Source organism: Mixophyes fleayi, chromosome 10 (genome assembly GCF_038048845.1).
Source record: "Mixophyes fleayi isolate aMixFle1 chromosome 10, aMixFle1.hap1, whole genome shotgun sequence".
NCBI lineage: Eukaryota > Metazoa > Chordata > Amphibia > Anura > Limnodynastidae > Mixophyes > Mixophyes fleayi.
This window is the reverse complement of record NC_134411.1, coordinates 77,500,723-77,523,321: the sequence shown is the minus strand read 5'-3', so window position 1 is coordinate 77,523,321 and position 22,599 is coordinate 77,500,723. Positions and strand designations below refer to the sequence as shown.

At 37.8% G+C, this 22,599-nt stretch overlaps 1 protein-coding gene across 1 annotated transcript in view; it reads right to left on the bottom strand.

Moving 5' to 3' along the window:
• Window positions 1-893: 893 nt before the first annotated feature.
• LOC142104317 (receptor-interacting serine/threonine-protein kinase 2-like) overlaps window positions 894-22,599 on the bottom strand; it is a 37,073-nt gene continuing 15,367 nt past the window's right edge. The window contains exons 4-12 of the mRNA XM_075188911.1: window positions 16,393-16,548; window positions 14,752-14,885; window positions 13,716-13,765; window positions 12,278-12,448; window positions 11,162-11,244; window positions 6,780-6,839; window positions 5,579-5,684; window positions 4,667-4,768; window positions 894-2,604 (exon numbers count right to left, since the gene is read on the bottom strand). Of these exons, the coding sequence (XP_075045012.1) occupies window positions 2,300-2,604; window positions 4,667-4,768; window positions 5,579-5,684; window positions 6,780-6,839; window positions 11,162-11,244; window positions 12,278-12,448; window positions 13,716-13,765; window positions 14,752-14,885; window positions 16,393-16,548 (1,167 nt within the window). The 3' untranslated portion in view covers window positions 894-2,299. The remainder of the gene's footprint in view (window positions 2,605-4,666; window positions 4,769-5,578; window positions 5,685-6,779; window positions 6,840-11,161; window positions 11,245-12,277; window positions 12,449-13,715; window positions 13,766-14,751; window positions 14,886-16,392; window positions 16,549-22,599) is intronic.

Below are 22,599 nucleotides of genomic sequence, written 5' to 3'. Positions count from 1 at the left end.
CTCAGTTTCACTTTTGAATTTGGCGCCAACACCCGGATCTGTCTCGGATCCGACTCGGATCCGCAACGTTCGGGTGGGCTCGGATTTCAGAAATCCGAGCGCGCTCATCCCTATTAAAAATAACGTTTTATTTTTCTCTAGAGGCTCTCGGGGAATCTGTGGATCTCCGGAAGCTGCATTTGTCCCTTAGGCCAAAATCTGGACAGCTCTGCTCTACTCCTTACAAAAATGTTGCTGTATACATTAAAATAAATCCTCAAAGTTATGTCCATTCAAATCCACTGGGTGGAGGAAGAATATCATGTTAGTTCAAAGAAAAAAAAACCATGAGTCAGATAATCTGATTTCTCAAACTGGGAGCGAGAATTACAATTCAAGTCGTCCTCACCTACCAAAGTCCAAAGTCAGCCCACCTGCAAATCCCTGATTGGTTGTTGGCCTGTGACAGGAGCTGGTAGCTCTGAGAAAATGAGCGTGTCCGGAAACCAAGCAGGTGGTAGTCAGTAAGACATTTAGTTAAATAAATAAATATATATATATATATATATATATATATATATATATATATATATATATACATATACAAACAAGGCTGTAGGACCACTCAGAGGTTGGAATTATGACATCTTTTATTGCATATGCATATTATAATATATATCATGTAAAAAAAAAAACAACAGCAAACACTAATGTAATGTATATCATTTTCCAAGGTTTCAATGAACAAAATATTCTACTAGAGATACCTCTATAAGAGTCAGTTTATACATTTTCTCAAATACAATTTTGCACAAACAAAACCAAATACTATGGGGATTATTCTAGAAAGTTAGATAAGCGTTACCGGGGTCTCAAAAGTGCTTTCAATGTTAATAAAACCGTTGTTGTAAATGTTCTGTTTAATATAGACATTTTCAAGCTGTAGGTATAAACCCTATTCTAAGACATTGGTCTTATTGTGGTTGTATTTAAAAGAGTTGTTTGAAAATAAATGTTTTAAAAGTGATACACCCTTAGTATGATAATCTAATTTATCTTAACAGGATAAAAATTAAGTTAACGTTACTCTAGCTTTTTCTTTCTTTATTTTTTGTAACTTTTTCGAGTTTGTAATTATTTTGTAATTATTTTATTATCATCCTTGTAAAACTACATTTACATTTGCTCATGAACATAAATATTGTTAACACTGCAATCTAATTAGTGATATTACAACCTGCTAACATAGATACTTATTTGCTTATTCAGTGAAGGTTGAGTGATAAACTACCATAAAACATGGAGATCACCACCAGACGAGAACTATAATCCACTAATAGACATAAATATTACTTGTTTAGTATATATATATATATATATATATATATATATATATATATATATATATATGTCACATAAAAGCTGTACAGTGTTATTCTGTTACTGATTAAAATATAAAAATGTTGTTGATCTTTAAGTGAAGTGTGACCCTTCCCGAAAAGCAATGGGAAATACACACCCCATCTAAGAGTAAGGTACCCACGCCCCGCTAGGGAATATTACCAAACACTAGAATTTTCATAACAAACCTTTGAATAGTAGACCTGTGTACAATAGATTTGTGCCTCTAATTGTAATCAGCTGTATAAGTCCTGCCATAAAAATGATAGCTATGGTAGAAATTGTAATGTAAAATTGCCATAAAGCAATAGTGAAAACATAAATAATGTAACAATATAAAACAAAGCATTGGCTCATTCGCGAGATAGTGATTTGATCTGTTTCAAATGTTAAGCTGTGGAAAACTTTTGTCTCGATCTTTAAGTTTTACAACCTATGATAAGAAGCAAGGCAATTCCATAACTGGCCTGTCTCAATTTTGATACCTTTTTCCAAAACAACATACAAATTCTTGGTCTGATTCATAGGAGACACTCATTTAGCTTTTGTAAAGTCCCATTGTTAAAGCAGAGTCATGGGTTACACCAGTGGATTCCAAACTTTTTCAGTTCAAGGCACCCTTAGGGTCTCCAAAATTTTTTCAAGGCACCCCTAAGCCAAAATAATTACCAAGTAGTCCCATGCCTTGCTTATCAGTGGCCCTGGCCAAGGCCCCCCATGTGAGATCTCCAAGGCACCCCAGGGAGCCTTGGTGCACATACATAATTGTAGCATTGTGTGTTCTAGGTGATCTTTGATTACACTGATTGATACAGCTGGATTCCTAGCCTGCTAGCAATCTATTATAAATGGCCACCAATAAAGGCAGCATCGATCCATTGTAGTCCACAGTAACAAGCTTTGTGGGTTCTTCTCATTTTCATGCTGGGTGCCTAGGATGCATACAAATGACGTTTCGGGAGCTGAGGTTCTCCAAAGCCACCCGAGATGCCTCTTCTCCTTTTTCAGAGCAGGTATCCAGCCATTTCCTTGTTTTACATGTTAAAGTCTTCTCTGCACATATATTTTCAGAGTCATCTCGGGTAAGTACGCATTTGGACCTCATAATATCGATTAGGTGGTTGAGGTGTCCTTGCGTCATGCTCTTCAGGATGATTTCCCTGTTCCTTCTCAGGGTCTCAACAGGGTTTATGCGAGATGTTAGAGATGGACATGTGGCATGATCTGCAAGAAAACAAACAAACACTCTTTAAGTGACAGATGAAATAAAAATACCACAAAGCCGGCAAAGTAAAAGTCTAAAATTGTACTAGGAGAAAAGCTATTGCTCTGTCAATGTCAATGTTCAGCTGTGCTGGTCATCTACTGATGTCACCAAGGTTAATGTTAAAGGCAAAAGCACAAGCAAGAACCCAATCACCGTAGGTGTCCCCATGTGGGTGAAGTTTAGTTGGGTGGATGGTGTGCCCTAAATAATCAGAAATATTTACTGCGCTCATGGAAAATGGCTCCCTTGCCTCTCTTGTCCCAACTCTGTCCACTGCATTCACAGAAAGTCATCAGTAAAGAGGAACAATTAATTTAATGAGTAGGAAATACTATTTGTTTAATTTTTTATTGCATTTTTTCTTTTACTCAACGTAAGGCTGAAAAACTTGCACAAAACAATCCACACAAATCTATATAAAGTATATGGCCATAGCGGTTCACATTTTACAATGTACAAGTTTATATACAGTTGTAGCCAAAAATATCGGCACAGTTGCACTTTTTTTTTTTAAATAACTTTGTTAATATTACAGAACCTTTGTTTTTCGTTATTAATTTAATATTGTATATCCTTTTAAAATCAGGAAGAAAAAAAAAGACAAATTGTTGACACCCTAGACTTAATATGTGGTAGCTTCCTGCAACTCTCTGTTTGGTTCACTCTCTTGCACAAACTGCTCCAGCTCTCCTGGATTTGAAGGTGTCTTCTCGCAACTGTTGATTTCAGATCTCACCAGAGGTGTTCTATGGTATTTAGATAGAGAGTTTTCTGGCGGGTTTGATTCTCACTATCATTTCTCTAGTACATTCTACAAAATGACAGCTACAATCTGATTGGTTGCTATAGGCAACATCTCCACTTTTCAAACCTGCCAGAAAACTCTCAGCTTGATACATTTACCCCATGGACTTATTGTAGGCCACTTCAGAAGAGCCCTTTGTCTTGTCTTGAACCATTTCTGGGTGCTTTTGCTCAAAGACTCATGACCTTTGGCAGAAACCCAGCCTTCTAACACTGGGTTCACCACTGTGGTCCAAAATGGTCTTTTAATCTCCAGATTTCATGATTTACAATCAAGGCAAAGGCAGCACTGCACCCTCAAAACATTACTAAACTCTCTTCTCTATACGCTATGACTTGGTAAATGTTTATGCTTTTTTTGTTTTTTATTCCACTGCAAACCAAAGTAATACATATATATATTTTAAAAAAAATGGTGCATTATTAGAAAACAAATGCAAGGGTGCCAATAATTTTGACCACAACTGCCTATAAGCATTTGCAAAGCAGTATCACAACTATTATGTTTTAAGTGATGAGGCAGGCATAACTATAACACATGCTTTAACACATTATATTCCATTCTTATTACACATTATATTCTGTTTTTATTAAACATTGCTGCTGACAATTACTGTTATATATAGTAATCATATATTTTCTGTGTGGATAGAGTAATGCTGCCATCTACTGTATAATTTTCCTATGGTGTTTGAAACATATAAGGGATATAGACAGTAGGCTGTTTTGCAATCTCTCCGGTGGAATTTGAAGTGTCTCAGTGTTCTACTAAAGACAGTGTCTTGAACACTACATGTATCATCTGTTGGCTTGATTATAGCTATTAAATACTCAGGGCCTCATGCAGAGTTAACAATGATAACCTGCTCAGCCCTGGCTGGCTTATTCTACTGCTGGTATAGGTATTTTAAGGAGGACCCCAATCAGTTATTTGGGGGCAGACTTTGTTCTAAATATGCTGACACGTATCTACGATTGATTTTAAAGGTAAACAAACAAATAAATCAAGAAAAGCAAATTGAAAAATACTCTAAAATGATCCCTGTGTTGGAGGATACATTTGTCACTGTTCTCCTGAATTAAAAGTGGTGATGACTTTGTGGTCTCTAATGTTTCTGCCATCTCTTTCATCTTAACTCCATCTTTCTGCACCAGCATGCAGGACATACGAGTACAACGCCTTATGTTCAATCTCTGTTCCTGAAATGTTCTTACCTCCTGGCTCCCCGCGTGTCCATCTGACCCCATGATTGTTGGATGTCCCTCGATCATGACATGTGCTTGGCATGTTAAGAGGACTTGGACCTGGCAGGCTGACTATGGGAACAGAAGGTAATAAACAGAATACCAGTGAGCCATTTGTGTAAATAAATGTACGCAGCATATCATCATCATCATCTATTTATTCATATAGCGCCACTAATTCCGCAGCGCTGTACAGAGAACTCACATCAGTCCATGCCCCATTGGAGCTTACAATCTAAATCCCCTAACATACATACACACAGACAGACCGAGAGAGACTAGGGCAATTTAATAGCAGCCAATTAACCTACTAGTACGTTTTTGGAGTGTGGGAGGAAACCCACGCAAACACGGGGAGAACATACAAACTCCTCACAGATAAGGCCATGGTTGGGAATTGAACTCATGACGCCAGTGCTGTGAGGCAGAAGTGCTAACCACTAAGTCAAAAGAGCTCCATGTCCAAAAACCGCCCACTGCCAATAAGAATGCAACTTATATTGTTATTTCCCATGGTCAATAAAGTGTACTCATAGCCTACCCCAAGTGGAGGCAGACATTTTGTGGGCTGGACCAATACAGTTTGCTGATTTAGGAAGAACTGGTAACATCACTAACTTCTACTGAACTGATTACTAATGCAGCTCATAAAATGGCTTCCTCCACCGTGTGGGGACAACGGGTTCATGTTAATATCTATTTACATTAATGTGCTGACCAAATATACAAAAAAAATGTTCCATACTGCTTTAAATTGTTGAGTGATACAAAAGTGACCCAGGGTCATAACATGCGTGATATGAGAGACTGGTTAATTTCTCCAAATTAGAGAATCACTATTGTAAGCACTACAGGACTGGTTCACGGGACTTATGACCTTACCGCTCCTTTTGTCTTTTACTGCTTCAGGACAGAGTGAATTTGCTCCAGTGGTCTCGTCAGGGGCGCTCTGCGTCCGACTCCTGATGCTGTCACTTGTCCAGGACTCCTGTAATGGAGAAATTAATCTTACACCCAGATGCAAATAGAAAAACTATGGGCGATGACCTATAGCCTGTAGCATGTCAGACTGGTGCTTTGTGGGTTGCATGCAGCCCTGTTCCTTGTAATTTCTACCCCCCAGACTATGCTTTAACTTTACGTTAATTGTGGTCCTGATGGTGCTAAAGGTTTGTAAGGAAAATCTTACTGCGCAGTTGGCTAAAACAGTTTTCTGGTGGCCATATCAAAAGCCGTTTATGTAAAACACTTCACATTGTAGTTGTATCACGTGGGGTGTGGTGCTCAATTAGTTTTATCCTGATAATATGTTTAATAATGCAAAAAAACTAATTTGAAAGTCAAATTTCTTTAATACAATCCCATAAAATCAGTGTTACATGGTAATAATCTTTTGCATTATGCCTGGATTGTATTATAGACTAAATTTGGCTTTTAATGGACATTTTTTTTTTGCCTTATTAATAATTAATGCTGTTTACCTCAGAAAACGAGTTTTAGCTACAAATATAAAATCCATTATCACATGTCCATTATCACATGTCCATTATCACATGACCTGCTGGGTCAAAGACAAGGCCTAAAATACCACATACACAAAATAATGGTAACTGTTTGTAACAACCACAATAATATTATTATTATTATTATTATTGTTATTAATAATATTAATAACAACATTATTATTATCAAAAAAATCAGATGACTTTTTGTGTAACAACTTTGACCAGGAAAACGTTTTTTACAGAAAATATCACACAGCAAATAACTGTTTTCTTTTCCCCTATAACAAACAATAAACAATAAGACACACCTTCCTCTTAGTAAGATCGAATCCAAGATGTTCGAAACGATGTGTTAATCAAATTGTTTTCATTGTAGAAAATAAATAAAAAATAAAACATTGAAATAAGTTGTATATGTCCTCCCTCTATAATTCCTGAAAGCTTTTCATATAGATTTGAAAATATGACTAGCAGTTCTTTTTATATAAAGTTGCAATGAAAAGGAGCTTTTTCAGTAGGATTAACTTCCTCTCATAAAACCAAAGTGTGAAAGAAGAGGATAGCAAGTAAATACTTACATATAAATATCTGATATCAAATTCCACTTGGCGTATCTGGGAGTGTTGTGATGCCCTCTCCTGGAACAAAGAGTCATTGCAATTAGTATATGCAAAACGTCTGCTGCTATGATGTGGTGAAATCATATATAGATGACATGCTTGCCTATGTTTGAAGACAATTTCATCGGTCAACAAACACTACATCTACCCACCATGATCCCTGCACACTGGACATGTAAATAATACAGTTCTATTACATTCTACACAGACAAAGGGCATTATTCCTAACCAGCATGACCCGACTAATTGATCTAAGACATTTCCATTAAACTCTACATAGACTTAAGCTGGGTATACACCAATAATCGGCTCAAACAGCCGACATACGACCGCTCGTTCAAAAGTCGGGTCAGTGTGTGCAGTGACACGTTGGTCGAAAGTCTGCCCAAATGGACGATTATCTCCTCATTTGGTTGATCCTACCGTTTAATATTTTCGTTCCAATCTCGTTTCCGCTGTGTAGTGTGTATAAACTTCTGACCGATCCACAACAGTGAGTATGAAATTACAGTCATTGCTCACGACAACATGGCTGTAAAAAGTCGCTAAAGGGACGTCCGCTCTTCCCTTTATCGTCCTAAACAAGGCTAGTGTGTATGCAGTCCATGGACCGAGCGATCGGTACATCGATCGCATGTAAAATCGCTCGGCATAAAAAGTTGTTCGAAATTTCTGTAGTGTGTACCCAGCTTTAGGACACTACATCTACCCAGCATGACATGACCACTGGACATAATCATAATAACATTTTCCGACACTCTATACAGACATAGAATGTTACACTTGCTAAGCATAACCTGACCACTGGACAAGACCATAATACAATTCTATTACACTGAGTGTATACAGACATCGTACACTACACCCCCAACATAACCTGATTACTGGACATAATAATAATATTACTCTATTACATTGCATACAGACATAGGAAAAAACATCTAAGCTACATGACCTGACTGCTAGACATGATTATAATATTACTCTATTACACTGTATACAGACATAGGACAATACACCTCCAACATGACCTGACCACTGGGCATGATTATATTATTACTCTATTACACTGCATACAGACATAGAACAATACACCTATGCTACATAACCTGACCCCTGAATATGATCATAGTACAATTCTAATACAATTGGCACAAACATAGGACACTACACCTGACAACAGTATATGACCACTAGAAATAATTTTTTTTACATATATTAACATGTTTATACATTTATGTTATAATGTATGGTCATGGCACTCATGGGGGGCAAAACCGGTTTATAAAGGTCTGTCCATTTCAATAGCTAACCATCATTGACGCTCTTGGTGTCAGTAATCTCCCAAATTGTGTTCTTATATTGTTTTAGATCGGCTAATGTTCTAATTTGGCAATCCCTTGACCAATCGAGATTGGTGTACTAGTAGGAAGGCTATACTGCAGTCTACTTAGAGGGATTCTGGAGCGCACATATAGTATTACATATAGTATTATGGCTTTGTTAATAGCCGTTCTAAAAGATAATAAATAGCTTCCATTCCTTACTATTGCCTATGCTACTTATGTCACCAAAGTAGAAAAAGGTAGGGGCGGAAGACATGATCATCTTTTATAACCACTATTAAATGCACACAAGCATCCTTTGTGTATACATATTTATTTACTTATATTTATAATCTTTATACACCAACACAAGCACAGACATGGTTATCGTAAGTATAGGGGGGAATTCAATTAGCTACAAAGTGTCTCAGGAACATCTGCGGCAGAGATTTGACAAAAATCTCTGCTCAATTTTCCTTGGAAACAAGCGGAGATTTCTACCATAATTACCCTCAATGTGTGCGATGCGATGTCTGAATTTCCCCCATGGTGTCATACAAATACTAGTCTAGGTATATACATTTATATATTACAAAATGAGTAACTTCAACTACAGGAAGCTCCTCTTACCCTTTCCAATTTGAACCTTATTTTAGTTTAATGAATTTCCCAGTGAAAACAAGATTGATATGTGCAGGCAGAAAGGTCAGGGTGTTTATGTATATAATGCATGTATTTCTACTTTACAGAGCCGCCATGTGTGCACATTCAAAAGACACAGGAGATTTTTAAATCAAGATTTCATTTTACACAATGATATTAAAATGCAGCGGTCGTTATGGGGAGTTCTTATATTTGAAGGGAGGTTTGAGATTACAGGAAGCTCTAGAACTTTTAATACTGACGAACTAGCCTCAAAAAAAAATATATATATATAAAAACTAAGTCCAATTTATTATAAAGGTGTAAGTAGCACGTAAGCAGTATACGTAGCTACAAGTACATCAACGTAGTGAAATACATGCAATACATATTATTGGACCACATGATACTTAATGGGTTCTTGATCTGGTATACAGTCTCTGTAGTAGCCCACCTTCTCCTAATCTAACTAACTATTCTATGACGCTACCTTGTTTTACAACTATGACTTTTAGATATACAATACACAAAACAGAAAAGGAAAGTTTCACATAACCTATAGCGAGCAATCGGATCTTACTTTTCAAAAGTCCCTTAAAAGCTACTTTCTGATTGGTTGATGCACGGTTACAAGATATTTGAGCTCAATCAATTCATAAGAGCCAAACAATGGTTAAGAAGCCTTGCAAAGTTTCCATGGTGTTAAACACTGAAATATGAGAGCCCATGGAACGAAAGTTAGTAATTATCTGCTTCCATAGCAATGGCTTGCAGTAGAAACTTCCTTGTTTGCATAGGATAAACGCTTTAAAGGGTTCTAGACACATCCAAGTGCTGTTTTTAATTGTTTGAACTGCATTTAGATAAAAAAAAATGTCCTAAAATTTAGGCTATTAAAGAGCACAGGGGAGAGCCCTACATTGCATTTATCCAATAGATATTTTATAAATAATCAGCGTTTTTTGAGACAAGGAAATTGCTTACCGTGGATTAACCCAGGGACTTTCCACATACCAGTGCCACCTGGGCTCCCACGCCCCCCACCACCTCCACTCTGTCACTCACTGTTACAGTGCATTTAGTATCACAATAGGAGGGAAGCAGTGACTTCTCCCAGGCACTGGGGAGGGACAGGAGTCATGAAGGCAGATCTAGACACACATACCAGGTCTAAGGCAACGGACTTGTAATGCCACATGCATGCAGTAGAAATGGTGCTCCCATCATGAAATAATAAGTGTTGCCCCCATCATAAATAATAATTGCCCCCTAAAGCAATCAAATAACATTGCCCCCTTAATATAATTATATATTCATATTGCACCCATAATATAATACAATAATAATGCCACCTTAACATAATAAAAAATAAAAATTTGCCCCAAAAGATAATTATAATTTAAACTTGTCACCATAATCAATAAACAGCAATTGCCCCCATAATTCATAAGTCAATGGTCTTATGTTCTGAATGGCAAGATGGCTCAAACAGCATGTTTGAACTAAAGTTTAGCTGTTTTGCATCCATCATACATTGTTTGCCATTTAACATAGCCTCAAATCACCCTACAGTTAATGTGCCACTTTACAGCACAGTAATGAACTTGATAAGAAAAGTAGCCAGTGTGGTTATAAATTGTGTTTTTTATATATATCACCCCTTTAAGTTTTCATTTTTAGAAGAATTGAGTCTCAGACAAACTGGTATAACCCCCCTCCCCCGAGGTCGTTATACAAATACAGACTAATCTATATGATGTGGTTAAAGAGGATGTAATCATAATATCATCACTAAAATTATTTTTTTATAATGAAATATATTACAAATTTTAACTTATACTTAAATTTACATAACATGTTGCATTTTAAATTCTGAGTGCACCAAATGTAGAATTCAGTTCAGGAAAAATATAAGATTTTGGTTTAGCCAAAACATTACGATTTGGCGAGCCCAACCTGAATCCTGATTTTCCAGTAAATTTAGTGCATAGAAAGTGATTGTTTCCAAGTGCAAACACAACTCCAAGGGCAACAAAATTAACTCTTCCTGACTATAAAAATAAAAAACTGAGAAAAGCCAAATTAAGCCTGAAAGATAAAGCAATGTATTTAGTAAAAGTTGCGAAAGCCGATCAATGAAAAGTATTCTGAAGGTGGAAAATCCCTCTAGCTATGGTTTTCTTCTGTCATCTACATGAACAATATTTATGAATTCAACTTTGATTACAAGATATAGCAGTTATATGAATTATCACACTATTGATACGCCATCCCATTGTTCCTCCGATATGTTTGGAATGTTCGTCTTCTATAAATTTATATCACGTGAGAGGACATAGTTGAAAGTAAATAAAACAAAAGGACATATCTCACCTTATTTTTATGGAGGGTATGAATTCCGCATTCAATCTCATTAGAAAACGTCTGTTGGATGGTCTGCAGGCAGGACAAACATTCTGTAGATGCAATATGAACACATAATAAATTAGTCTTCTGTATAGACGTAAAGCCCAAGTATGGAAGTGTGAGCTCTAAACAGGCCATACTCTACTGCATGCTTAGGCAACTTGTTGTAGAACTAAAAGTTCCAGCATGCCATGACATCAGGAGAGCCGCACGTTTCCTACCTTCTACCTATCCCCATCTCTTGTCATGGTAATAACTACAGCAGCCTGTGATTTAAGGTTGCCATATTGTTATTATTATAACAGAACCTAGGGTCTGATTCATTAAGGATCTTATCTTAAGAAACTTCTTATTTGAGTCTCCTGGACCAAACCATGTTACAATGCAAGGGGTGCAAATTAGTTTTCTGTTTTGCACATACCGTATATACTCGAGTATAAGTCGAACCGAATATAAGCCGAGGCACCTAATTTTACCACATAAAACTGGGAAAACTTATTGACTGGAGTATAAGCCTAGGGTGTAAAACAGCGCTAATTTAACCACAAAAACCTAAATAAAAATGATAGGTTAAATCTATGAAATCATTTTTAGCTAAACCATAATTAACAGTACATGACAAGGAAGATTCATAAATGATTATAAAATCATTGGGTACAACCTAACCTAAATAAATCAAAGATAATGTAAGCAATACCCTAGGGTGCTCTTTTGTGATGTAAATTGATGGGTTTGTAAAAAAATGAAAAGTACAGTTTTGACAGGTGGCATCCCTGTATATATGAGAGAGTTGTAAAATGAAGTACAGTTTTAAAGATTGAAATAATATTTGTACACTGACATTTAAAGTTGATATTTGTGTGCTACATGAAAAAACAGTCAGTATTTAACTTATGTGCAAAACAGAATACTAATTTGCACCCCTTGCATTGTAACATGGTTTTGTCCAGGAGACTGAAATAAGAAGTTTCTTAAGTTAAGATCCTTAATGAATCAGACCCCTAGTGCTGAATCAGTAATTTTCTGGAGTTAGTGCTGGGTAAAGGTCTATACAGCTACATAGAAGGCAAACTTTGAACTTACCAGCCGCAGTCGGTCTCATGCTGGGTTCTGAATGCCAACACAAGTTGATCAGCCGACTCAGGAGTCTACGCTGAGCCTGCGAGAGACCTGTATCTTTTAAGATAACGTCCATGTTTGGTTGTGGTCTGACACCTCTTATGATTTCGGTTTCCAGCTTCATAGGATTGTTTTCTGTGACAGAGGTTAAACAATATTAACAGAAGCAGGGCAAAAGGTCTTGGACCTTTCATAACAGCATTAAAGTACAACGAATCAAGTGGTGGGATGTCCTCTTTGAAGGCATTGTGACTGTAAAGCAGCTTTGTGCATCACAGTTTCGATATCGGTGTGCACAAGTTGCATCTATTTAGATTTATGGCTGGTTGATCTATATTTGTTGGCTGGCCCCACACTAAGACTCTGATCTAAGGGCATTATTAAGGATGACAATGGTAGCACCAGCTTTGCACACAGTTATGTGTGTCTAATAAGTGAATTGTATAATATACTTTGTAAATTTATGTATGGAACACCCATATACTTTTCTCATTGAGAATTTTATTTGACATTCCCTGTAACCTATAGGTAATTGGAAGACAACCTTTCTGCAGTGCTATGTAGACACACATATACTAACACTAGTTGGCATGATCTTTAAGTGCTTTGTATGTAACACTGACCACACAACTAGTGATGTGACTGCACTCTGTAGCCAAATGGCTGGACCACACAGACCGATGACCAAATTGGACAGATATTAGTTTAGGGCTCAGGTTGAATGCTCAGATTGCAAGTGGGCCCATCACAGATGTCAGGACACAGCTGACAACGCGGTCACTGGATCTCTTGGTCTCTGATATTTTTTGGCCCACATATGCTTTGATTTCAGTCTGGTACAAACAGGCCAAACTGTGTGTGGTCACCTTGCCTGTAGCCATTTGTCTGCCAAGTGGGTTTCCCTGTTATAGTGTGAACAACCCAGCCTGCCTCTGGGGCACGCCATTTAAAAATAATAAATATTTAATATATAATATAATATAAATATTATATTAATATATATGTTATATATAATAATATTTATATATTTTTTTAACACATTAAAACACCATTCATCATCATCACATTGATATCATAATTATATACATTATATATAATATACAATATATATATATTAATCATGTGACGTCATGGAATGTTTACATTGTATCCTGATGTGCTTTAAAAGCATCTTTTTGGCGGATCCATTTCCATGTTCTATTTTTAATTGCACGCAGACATTATATTATGGTTAATGAGCTCTTTTATTTCAAATTTGACTTTGAGACACATTACTGGTTGCTAAAGGGTTAAGACAAGAGGTCACAGAAAGGTCGCCGACCCTCTTCATTGACAGTGTTTGTGCAGTAGACTGAGGAGTTCCTTATGCTCTGTAGCATGAAATAAACTGGGCACTGCTTACCATGGAATGGTCGTTTTCTGCTTAGGGTTTCATGCAAAAGGATCCCGAAACTGCAGACAAAATAAACAAGTGTTTGATGTAAACAGAACAGCCGTTTACACGAAATAAATGAATAAATCTTGGTTATATTCAACAGAAGTGCTGAGAGCAAATATATGGAAACGATAATAAAAATGATATGTTAGTGTTAAGTTTTACTACCAGATTTTATCATCATCATCATCATCATTTATTTATATAGCGCCACTGATTCCGCAGCGCTGTACAGAGAACTCATTCACATCAGTCCCTGCCCCATTGGAGCTTACAGTCTAAATTCCCTAACATACATACAGACAGACAGACAGAGAGAGACTAGGGTCAATTTTGATAGTAGCCACTTAACCTACTAGTATGGGTTTTTTTTGGAGTGTGGGAGGAAACCAGAGCTCCCTGAGGAAACCCACGCAAACACGGGGAGAATATACAAACTCCACACAGATAAGGCCATGGTCGGGAATTGAACTCATGACCCCAGCACTGAGACAGAAGTGCTAACCACTTAGCCACCGTGCTGGATTATGCTTGGATTGGATTGGGGGTTGTGCATTTAGGGATTTAATGTGTCTTTGTAGTGTGGTTTCTTACAGTGGCGGATCCGGGGGGGGCCCCAAAGTGCTGCCCGGCTGCTCTGATTGTGTTTTAAACACAATCAGAGCAGCGGGACAGCACACTGCCACTGCTGACCGGACCGAGTAGGAAAAAAGTCTAGATCCGCCCCTGGTTTCTTAAGCTTATGAAACACACAGGTGCCAGCTAGATATGGGAGAGTTTTGTCATTTATTTGTATTCTTACTAAAAGAAACATCCCCCTCCCCCATACTTGAATATAAATAGAAGTCCCTATACCCTCCGGGGACAGGTCTACTTTGTGCTATTGCTAAATATACAAAAGTTGCAACCCAAGATCTTTTGGAGTAGAATGGAGTGTACACAAGAGAAGCAGAAGATGACCCATATATAATTTACTAACAGTGCCCCAATTGTCTTTACTAACCTGTAAATATCATCTGCTGTGGTCGATCTATATTTCTGCAGTCTTTGAGGCGAGAGATACACTAATGAAGTGTTATCGTCCTGGACTGAGGTAAATGGAACTTTTTGCAATTCTGATAACCAGAAATCTGACAGCTGAAAGAATGACTTAGAATTAATAGGGACACTAGAAATAGCCATCAACAGGATTAGAATGGGGAATTTGAAAAATGTCAGAAGCATGTACACGACAGCAGAAGTGAAGGGGATCAGTGGACCATATATAGTACATACTCCATAATGGTATGACACCCACTCATACTCACTATACAATGTCAGCAATCACTATTAAAAAGAAAAAGGTATTGCTTTAGATAAACAGGGTGTTCCCCATTTACATTTGTGAATTCTGATTTAAACTTCCTTAGAACCTTATTGATCTAATTGTTTTATTTTATTAGTAAAAATACTAATGTTTGGATGGATCTGGCGAAACCAGTAGACTGGACAAAATGATTGAGTAAGGCCAATGCCTACACACACCTTCACCCTGCTGGGGAGGACAATGTGGGAAGGGAGTACTAGGCAGGAGCAAAAAACTTAAAGATAATTTGTTACCAGGTTAAGATATTTTTTAATTAATCGTCTTTCCAATATAAACTAATAGAAGGTTTCTGGGAAAAAAACCATGGTCCCCATCTGATTGTGTGCCAAGCAAATGGTCATTATATACACCCTGTATGCCAATAAATGTACTGAACAGAGCACCTTCCTAGGCCCCCCTCCTCTACATATCAGCTTACTAGCACTGGCAATGTATTTCTATAGAGCTCTGCACATTCCCACATTTTCTCTACATCGTTCCAATGTTGATCGTGATTTTTAGGAAGTTTATAAAACCAAATAAAACGAAACCATGTACTTTGGTACAATAAAACATCGTCGTGGGTGGGTACTCACTGATGCGATATCTTACATAACGGTACTTTATCATGTGATCGGCACGATGATTGGATGAAAAACATACAATGTGTACCCAGCTTTAGAGTATCGACATAGAAGAGGGGCCAAAGGTCCAGAGACCAAGTGCTAAGCCTTGCATTACTTGAGTGCCCAGCAGACCACAGATTCGCCTTTGTCTCTTGGTCCTCTATGTCAACATTTTTACTCTTCTCTTACCTCTTTAATTAGGACACATTCTCACCAAATAATGCAAATGCTGAAAACTATTTTACTTCTATCCAGAACACATTTCATGACTTCCTTCCAAAGCTTTCTGGGAATTTGGCAGGCTTGGCAAATAATCATCATCATCGTCATTTATTTATTTATATAGCACCACTAATTCCGCTGCGCTGTACAGAGAACTCACTCACATCAGTCCCCGCCCCATTGGAGCTTACAGTCTATTTTCCGTAACATACACAGACCGAGAGAGACTAAGGTCAATTTAATAGCAGTCAAATAATCTACTAGTATGTTTTTGGAGTGTGGGAAAAAACCAGAGCACCCGGAGGAAACCCACACAAACACAGGGATAACATTATATTTTACAAAACTGCATTGGAATCCCCCTATTCATCAAAGGATGCAAACAACAGCTGCCAATGTTTGGGAAGAGTTTAGAAGGCCTTAAAAATACTAGTCTGTGTTTTTTTCCTACCTTTGCTCGGTATTGGGCATCCAAAAGAATATTGCAGGGCTTCAGGTGTTGGTGTTTTACGGGAGGGTTTAAGTTGTGTAAAAAAGTTAAACCCTTAGCAACGTCTGTCAGGATTCGGATACAAATATTCAGTGGAAGCACAGGATATAGATCATGCTGAAATCAGACAGAAGAATTGATTAAATAAATAAATAAATTAAATTGAATACCTTCAGTGCAAGAGAATAAGAATTTGTTCACCAGAGCTCAATATTCTCTATTTTGTTTAAACTTGATACAAATCGCAATTTGAAAAATGCAGAATGTAAATTCCAGCTTTCATTTACAGAATTGTTCTTAAAATTGTGCCTTTCGAAATACAGATCACTTGTGGTTTCACCAGTAGTCAAAGTGGACTGGTATCCGGTGGTATGTCATACTGCCACTTCCCTTACTGCTTTGACTGTAAAACTATCAAATTCCATTGACTTATAATTTTCGCGCCACCACTTCTAAATTCCCACTTCGACCACTGGGTATCACACTAAGCTCAGTATTAATTACTCATAAAACACCAACATATTCCTCTCTGCAAGTGAAATTGTAAACGTAACACAATGGATATCACATATGCACAAACTTATAAGATCATTAGTATCTTAGTCAAAATCAATACATTTTCATATAAATAAAACAGTTTTTGCTTATTTCTGCTGCAATGGAAACACAAATAGGTGGTAATATGGTCAATAAATTGGAAGTCTACAACAACCTGGAAAAAACTAGAAGCTCTCAAAAGATTCTAATAAAAAAATAATCCAGAAATATCTGGATATCTACCTATCTATCCATCTACCTATCTATCAATCTAGCCTATCCCCACAGAACATCCAGAAGGGAGTCTCCCACCGCTGCTTCTTGCGTTGGAAGCAGGAAAAATGGGCAAGCGTAAGGATGTGAGACAAATGCCAAATTGTGATGACTAGAGAACTGGGTCAGAGCATCTCCAAAACGGCAGGTCTTGTGGGGTGTTCGCAGTATGCAGTGTTTAGTACCTACCAAAAGTGGTCCAAGGAAGGACAACTGGTGAACTGGCGATAGGGTCATGGGCAACCAAGGCTCATTGATGCGTGTGGGGAGTTAAGGCAAGTCCTTCTGGTCTAATCCAACAGAAGAGCTACTGTAGCACAAATTTCTGAGAAAATTACTGCTGGCTACGATAGAAAGGTGTCAAAGAGCACAGTGCATCGTAGCTTGCTGTGTATGGGGTGCATAGCTGCAGACCGGTCAAAGTGCCGATGCTGACCACTGTCTACCTCTGAAAGTGCCTAAAATGGGCACGTGAGAACCAGAAATAGACTACGGAGCAATGTAAGATGGTGGTCTGGTCTGATGAATCACATTTTCTTTTACATCATGTGGACGGCCGGGTGCATGTGTGTCATTTACTTAGGGAAGAAATGGCACCAGGATGCACTGCGGGAAGAAGGCAGAGGCAGTGTGATGCTCTGGGCAATATTCTGCTGGGATACCTTTGATCCTGACATTCATGTGAATGTTACTTTGACACTTACCACCTACCTAAACATGGTTGCAGACCAAGCACGCCCCTTCTTGGTAATGATTTTTCCTGATGTCAGTGGCCTCTTTCAACAGAATAATAAAGCTGCCACACTGCAAAAACTGTTCAGGATTGGTTTGAGGAACATGACAAAGAGCTCAAGGTGTTGATTTGGCCTCCAAATTCATCAGATCTCAAGCCGATCGACCCATCTGTGGGATATGCTGGAAAAACAAATCCAAGCCATGGAGGCCCCAGCTCACAACTTACAGGACTTTACGGATCTGCTACAAACATCTTGGTGCCAGATACCAGAAGACATCTTCAGAGGTCTTGTGGAGTCCATGCCTCGACAGGTAAGAGCTGTTTTGGGGGCATGAAGGGGACCTACACAATATTAAGCAGGTGGTTTTAATGTTGTTAAACCGGCTTGTTTTAAAACCCCATGAATATGTTCTTGTCTGTGACCTGTTGAAGGGCTATAGGCCTGTTGATAAACCCCGGAAAAGGGTCCTGGGGTTTATGGATGGAGAGAGAGGCTGGGCTCCACCCAATAGGCCCATTAACCAGGTCTTCCAAGTTACCAGTGATTCGTTGGTAATCAGAAGTTGCACCTGAGAGGCGCTAGTAAAAGGCTGCAGCTCAGCTCCGTCAGTCTCTCCCTGCCTGGGGACAGGGGCTGCAGAGTCTCTATGAGAAAAAGCCTGATATCTGCCTTTAAGTTACACTGCAAAAACTTAGTTTTCTTTTGTCTCATTTTTAGTGTTAGTCAGGAGCGACCAGTGTTTAGTAAGAACCGGACGGCAAGGTGGTTATTTAGTTCTCTTACTGAATAAAATTGTCTGAGGCCAGTTGCACGAAACCTTTGGACTTGTGTGAAATCTCTTGGCTGCTATAAACACTATCCACCCCTGGAGATGGTACCGGGCCCCTCTACCCGGTCACAAAATATATATGTCTCTTATGAATTGCACGATCGCAATGAAACGCGTAAGCCATGTCTCAATTGTTTGCTTAACCACCTGACTTTGGACAAACAAATTCTGTCTACAATATTTCCATTTTTTATGGTGTGATTACAACTGAGACTATTACCAGCTTGCAACCTCTGACCAGATAGCCCAAGAGCTATTTAAAAACTCTACACGGTTTCGGAAAATAAAGGCAACACACCGTCCACAAACTTTTCTTTTTCCCTGCACGGTGCAGCTCTGATAACAAGGGCCTGGACCTATTCCAGTGATTTACGATTGAGTTGAATACAAAAGTACTTTTCCATATGGGGAGAGCACCTTTCTTCCTCCTATTAAACATCACTTATGCTGAACCATGGAGCACTGATTAAGATCTACAGCGTGAATTGAGCTACACCCAATTAATTATCTTGGACAGCATTCCTCTATTTCTGAGTATTAGCTTTAGGAATCCATTCTATATGCAGACTGTATCCAAAGAGGTTTTCATCAGACAATCAGTGTTTGCATATTATACACTGTGTATTAGTAATCCATGAACAATCACGTTCCACAAGTGTGACTATCATTTTATATCTTTTCTTAGGTTTGCATTGTATGGATCTTTGGGGGGAAATTGAATTCCCCCCCAAAGTACCGCTGCGCTAACACTATTACCGTTATTTCGTTAGTTCTAAACGCTGGCGTTTTGCTCTTAATATTACCGTAATAACGGTAATATCTATAACGCGGCGGTACTTCGGCGGAATTGAATTCCCCCCTTGGAGGCTGTCTATTCATGTCTCTGGTGATATCCAATCACTTCTGCAGACTGACCATATGTACTGGAGTTCTGAACAAATATTGTTATAGGAGGATGATTCATGCTTATTGAAACTATGTTTATTATTCCATGATTTTTATGTATCTAGTACTTTGATTGTAGTCACATTATACACATTGAGCTGAAATGTGGCGGTTGTTTTTATAGTGTTTGATCTACATTGTACTAAATTCTGTATTTACATATTGTATTTAAGATATAGATCTTGAGCTCTTTTGTATTTATACAGTTGTTTGACCAATATATATATATATATATATATATATATATATATATATATATAATCTACTATATAAATGCCTAGTGGCGTGTGTGGGGAAAAAAAACCCAAGCTGCAGCACCACCTGCTGGGCAGAGTTATACACTGACCTATATATTTCTTGAAGGAGAAGTGACAGTTGGGAGTGGTTGGTGGTTGCCGGGGGTGACAGTGGGGAGTTTTTAACACCTTAAGTAGCTTGATGAAGGATGTGGCGATGAAGATGAAGGATGAGGTGATGGAGAAAAATGATGAGGTGGTGACATGTGGACAAAACCACGTTAAAAAAGGAGCGCTTGCGTCGGGAAGTAACGCTCTTCCCCTGAGGAGGCCTGGGCTAGGCCCAAATGCATGACAAGAACCTTTTTAACACCTTAAGTAGCTTGATTTGACTAGAATGCATGAGTATCATGCACGGGTTAACTTGTGTATATATATATATATATATATATATATATATATATATATATATATATATATAGGAATAGGGCACCAAAATAGTGTAATATTGTTAAGATAATAACAAATTTTTATCAATTTATATGTGCCACAAGTGGATCAAAAGCACATGCACCATAGTCCATACAGATCCCAATGTCATAGCACCATAAGAGGTAGGATAGAAAATGTTCAAAACATTAAAGGGAGTTAAAACGGAGACCTTCGTGCTAACACCATGCACCGAACCCATAGGTGAATATGCGTACCAGAAATAAAAACTTTATAGCTTATCTGTAGTAGTTCTGCAGTCCTCATATATTGAGTGTCACTTGTGGACATGAAACATCAGAAAAAAGGACCCATATAGTGTAGTATTTTTAGTTCACAGTTTAATGTACATAACAACAATATGTATTGCACTCAAATGGTATAAAAAAGGGATAAGCTTATCTGTATTGCTGCATATGGAGTCCTGACAGAGATGGTGAAATACACCAGTAAGCTCACAGTATATAGAAAGTGCTCCCAAACAGATATCCCATATATTCCAAAGATGTATAAAGCACCTCAACGCGTTTCGTCTGTTAGAAATACAGACTTCATCAGGAGGAAATGAATAAGCAGCTTCTCAATAATCGTATCTTTATAAGAAGTGTCCGCCATTTTGCGCCTGCGCACTACCGGTCTTACACACGTGCGCAGAGAAACCAATTTCCGCGTGTGTAGGAGAATGATTGGATAACAGTGGTCACATGACTGAAGTCAAACGTACCTCGATCAATCCCTCAATATGGGATTGCGCCCGCATTAACCCAACAGAGAATGCAAACAGAAGATCACATGATCTAAATATCAGCTGATGGTAGCCGAATCAACAATGCGGTCACATGACCGGAGCTGCCGGCATAATTATCCTTCATCATGTCTCACAGTGCTCTTGGTCATTGTACAAAATGTTCATATAATAAATTATTCATATAATAAAATAATCATCTAATCACAATCATAAAACATTTATTACTTAAAAACCTATGAAACACATATCACAATATTCATTATATCATAAAAATACCTAATCATAAAAATACATAAATATTAAAAAACAGTATCACAAATATATGAGGCTAATGGAAGCAAGGTTATGTTATAATCATATCATATCCTTCATTCAAACCTTGTGGAGTTAGAGTGGCCAACTCATATATCCAGAACATCTCACACTGTCAAAGCCTTTTTTGTAAATTCCCTCCTCTTGGGCCTAATTCTACATGTTCTATAGCCATAAATTTCCAAAATTGTGGGTCAGCTTGATGTTTTTCCATAAAGTGTCTAGAAACCGAGTGACTCACCACTTTATGTTTGATGTTCCTTATATGTTCTTGGATGCGTATTTTTAGTTATCTTTTTTCCCACCACATACTTTAAGCCACATGTGCATTCCAAAAGATATATTACAGAAGTTGACATACAATTCATAAGTCCTTTAATAGAAAATGACACCTGGTTTTTCGGGATGAATGCCATTCAAAACAGGGTCCCTTCTCAAAATTCCCCACTGTTTTGAAATGACCGATCTAATATTGTTCTCACCACTATTATAAGTAGTGATAAAAGGAATATCACTACTCTTAGGCTCATTTTTTGTATATGTTATAACATCTTATCTGGTTAATTTGTCTGTTTTTTTTCCATAGCCTCTATTAGTAAATCCTGTGGATATCCCCTTTATTGAAATCTCTCTGCCTAGATGGTTAATAGTTCTCTACAGTGGTCAGCCTCACTGCAATAATATATATATATATATATATATAGCATTAATGCGTCTGAAGAGTGCAGAGTAACCCAGTTTTTGTCTATACAATGTGGGCAACCCCCTCTTACACCCCAGTATGTGCAGACGATCTACGTCTTTTTTAGTTTATACAATGTAAGTCCCATCACTCTTGCACCCCATTCTTTATATTAATTCCAACTTGTATCAGATGAGTCTCAGGTCTCCCATGGCTGCTAGTGCTTGGGAAAGACTTGCCTTTAAAAGCTGTGTGCAGGTAAGCCTTAAGCCCAGATAAAAAAGCATAGCATTTAATCACGTTAGGACTGGACAAAATGTGAAGACTTTGGTGTGAGTTGGTCAGCTTAACATATATTGCAATATGTGAAACTAACATTC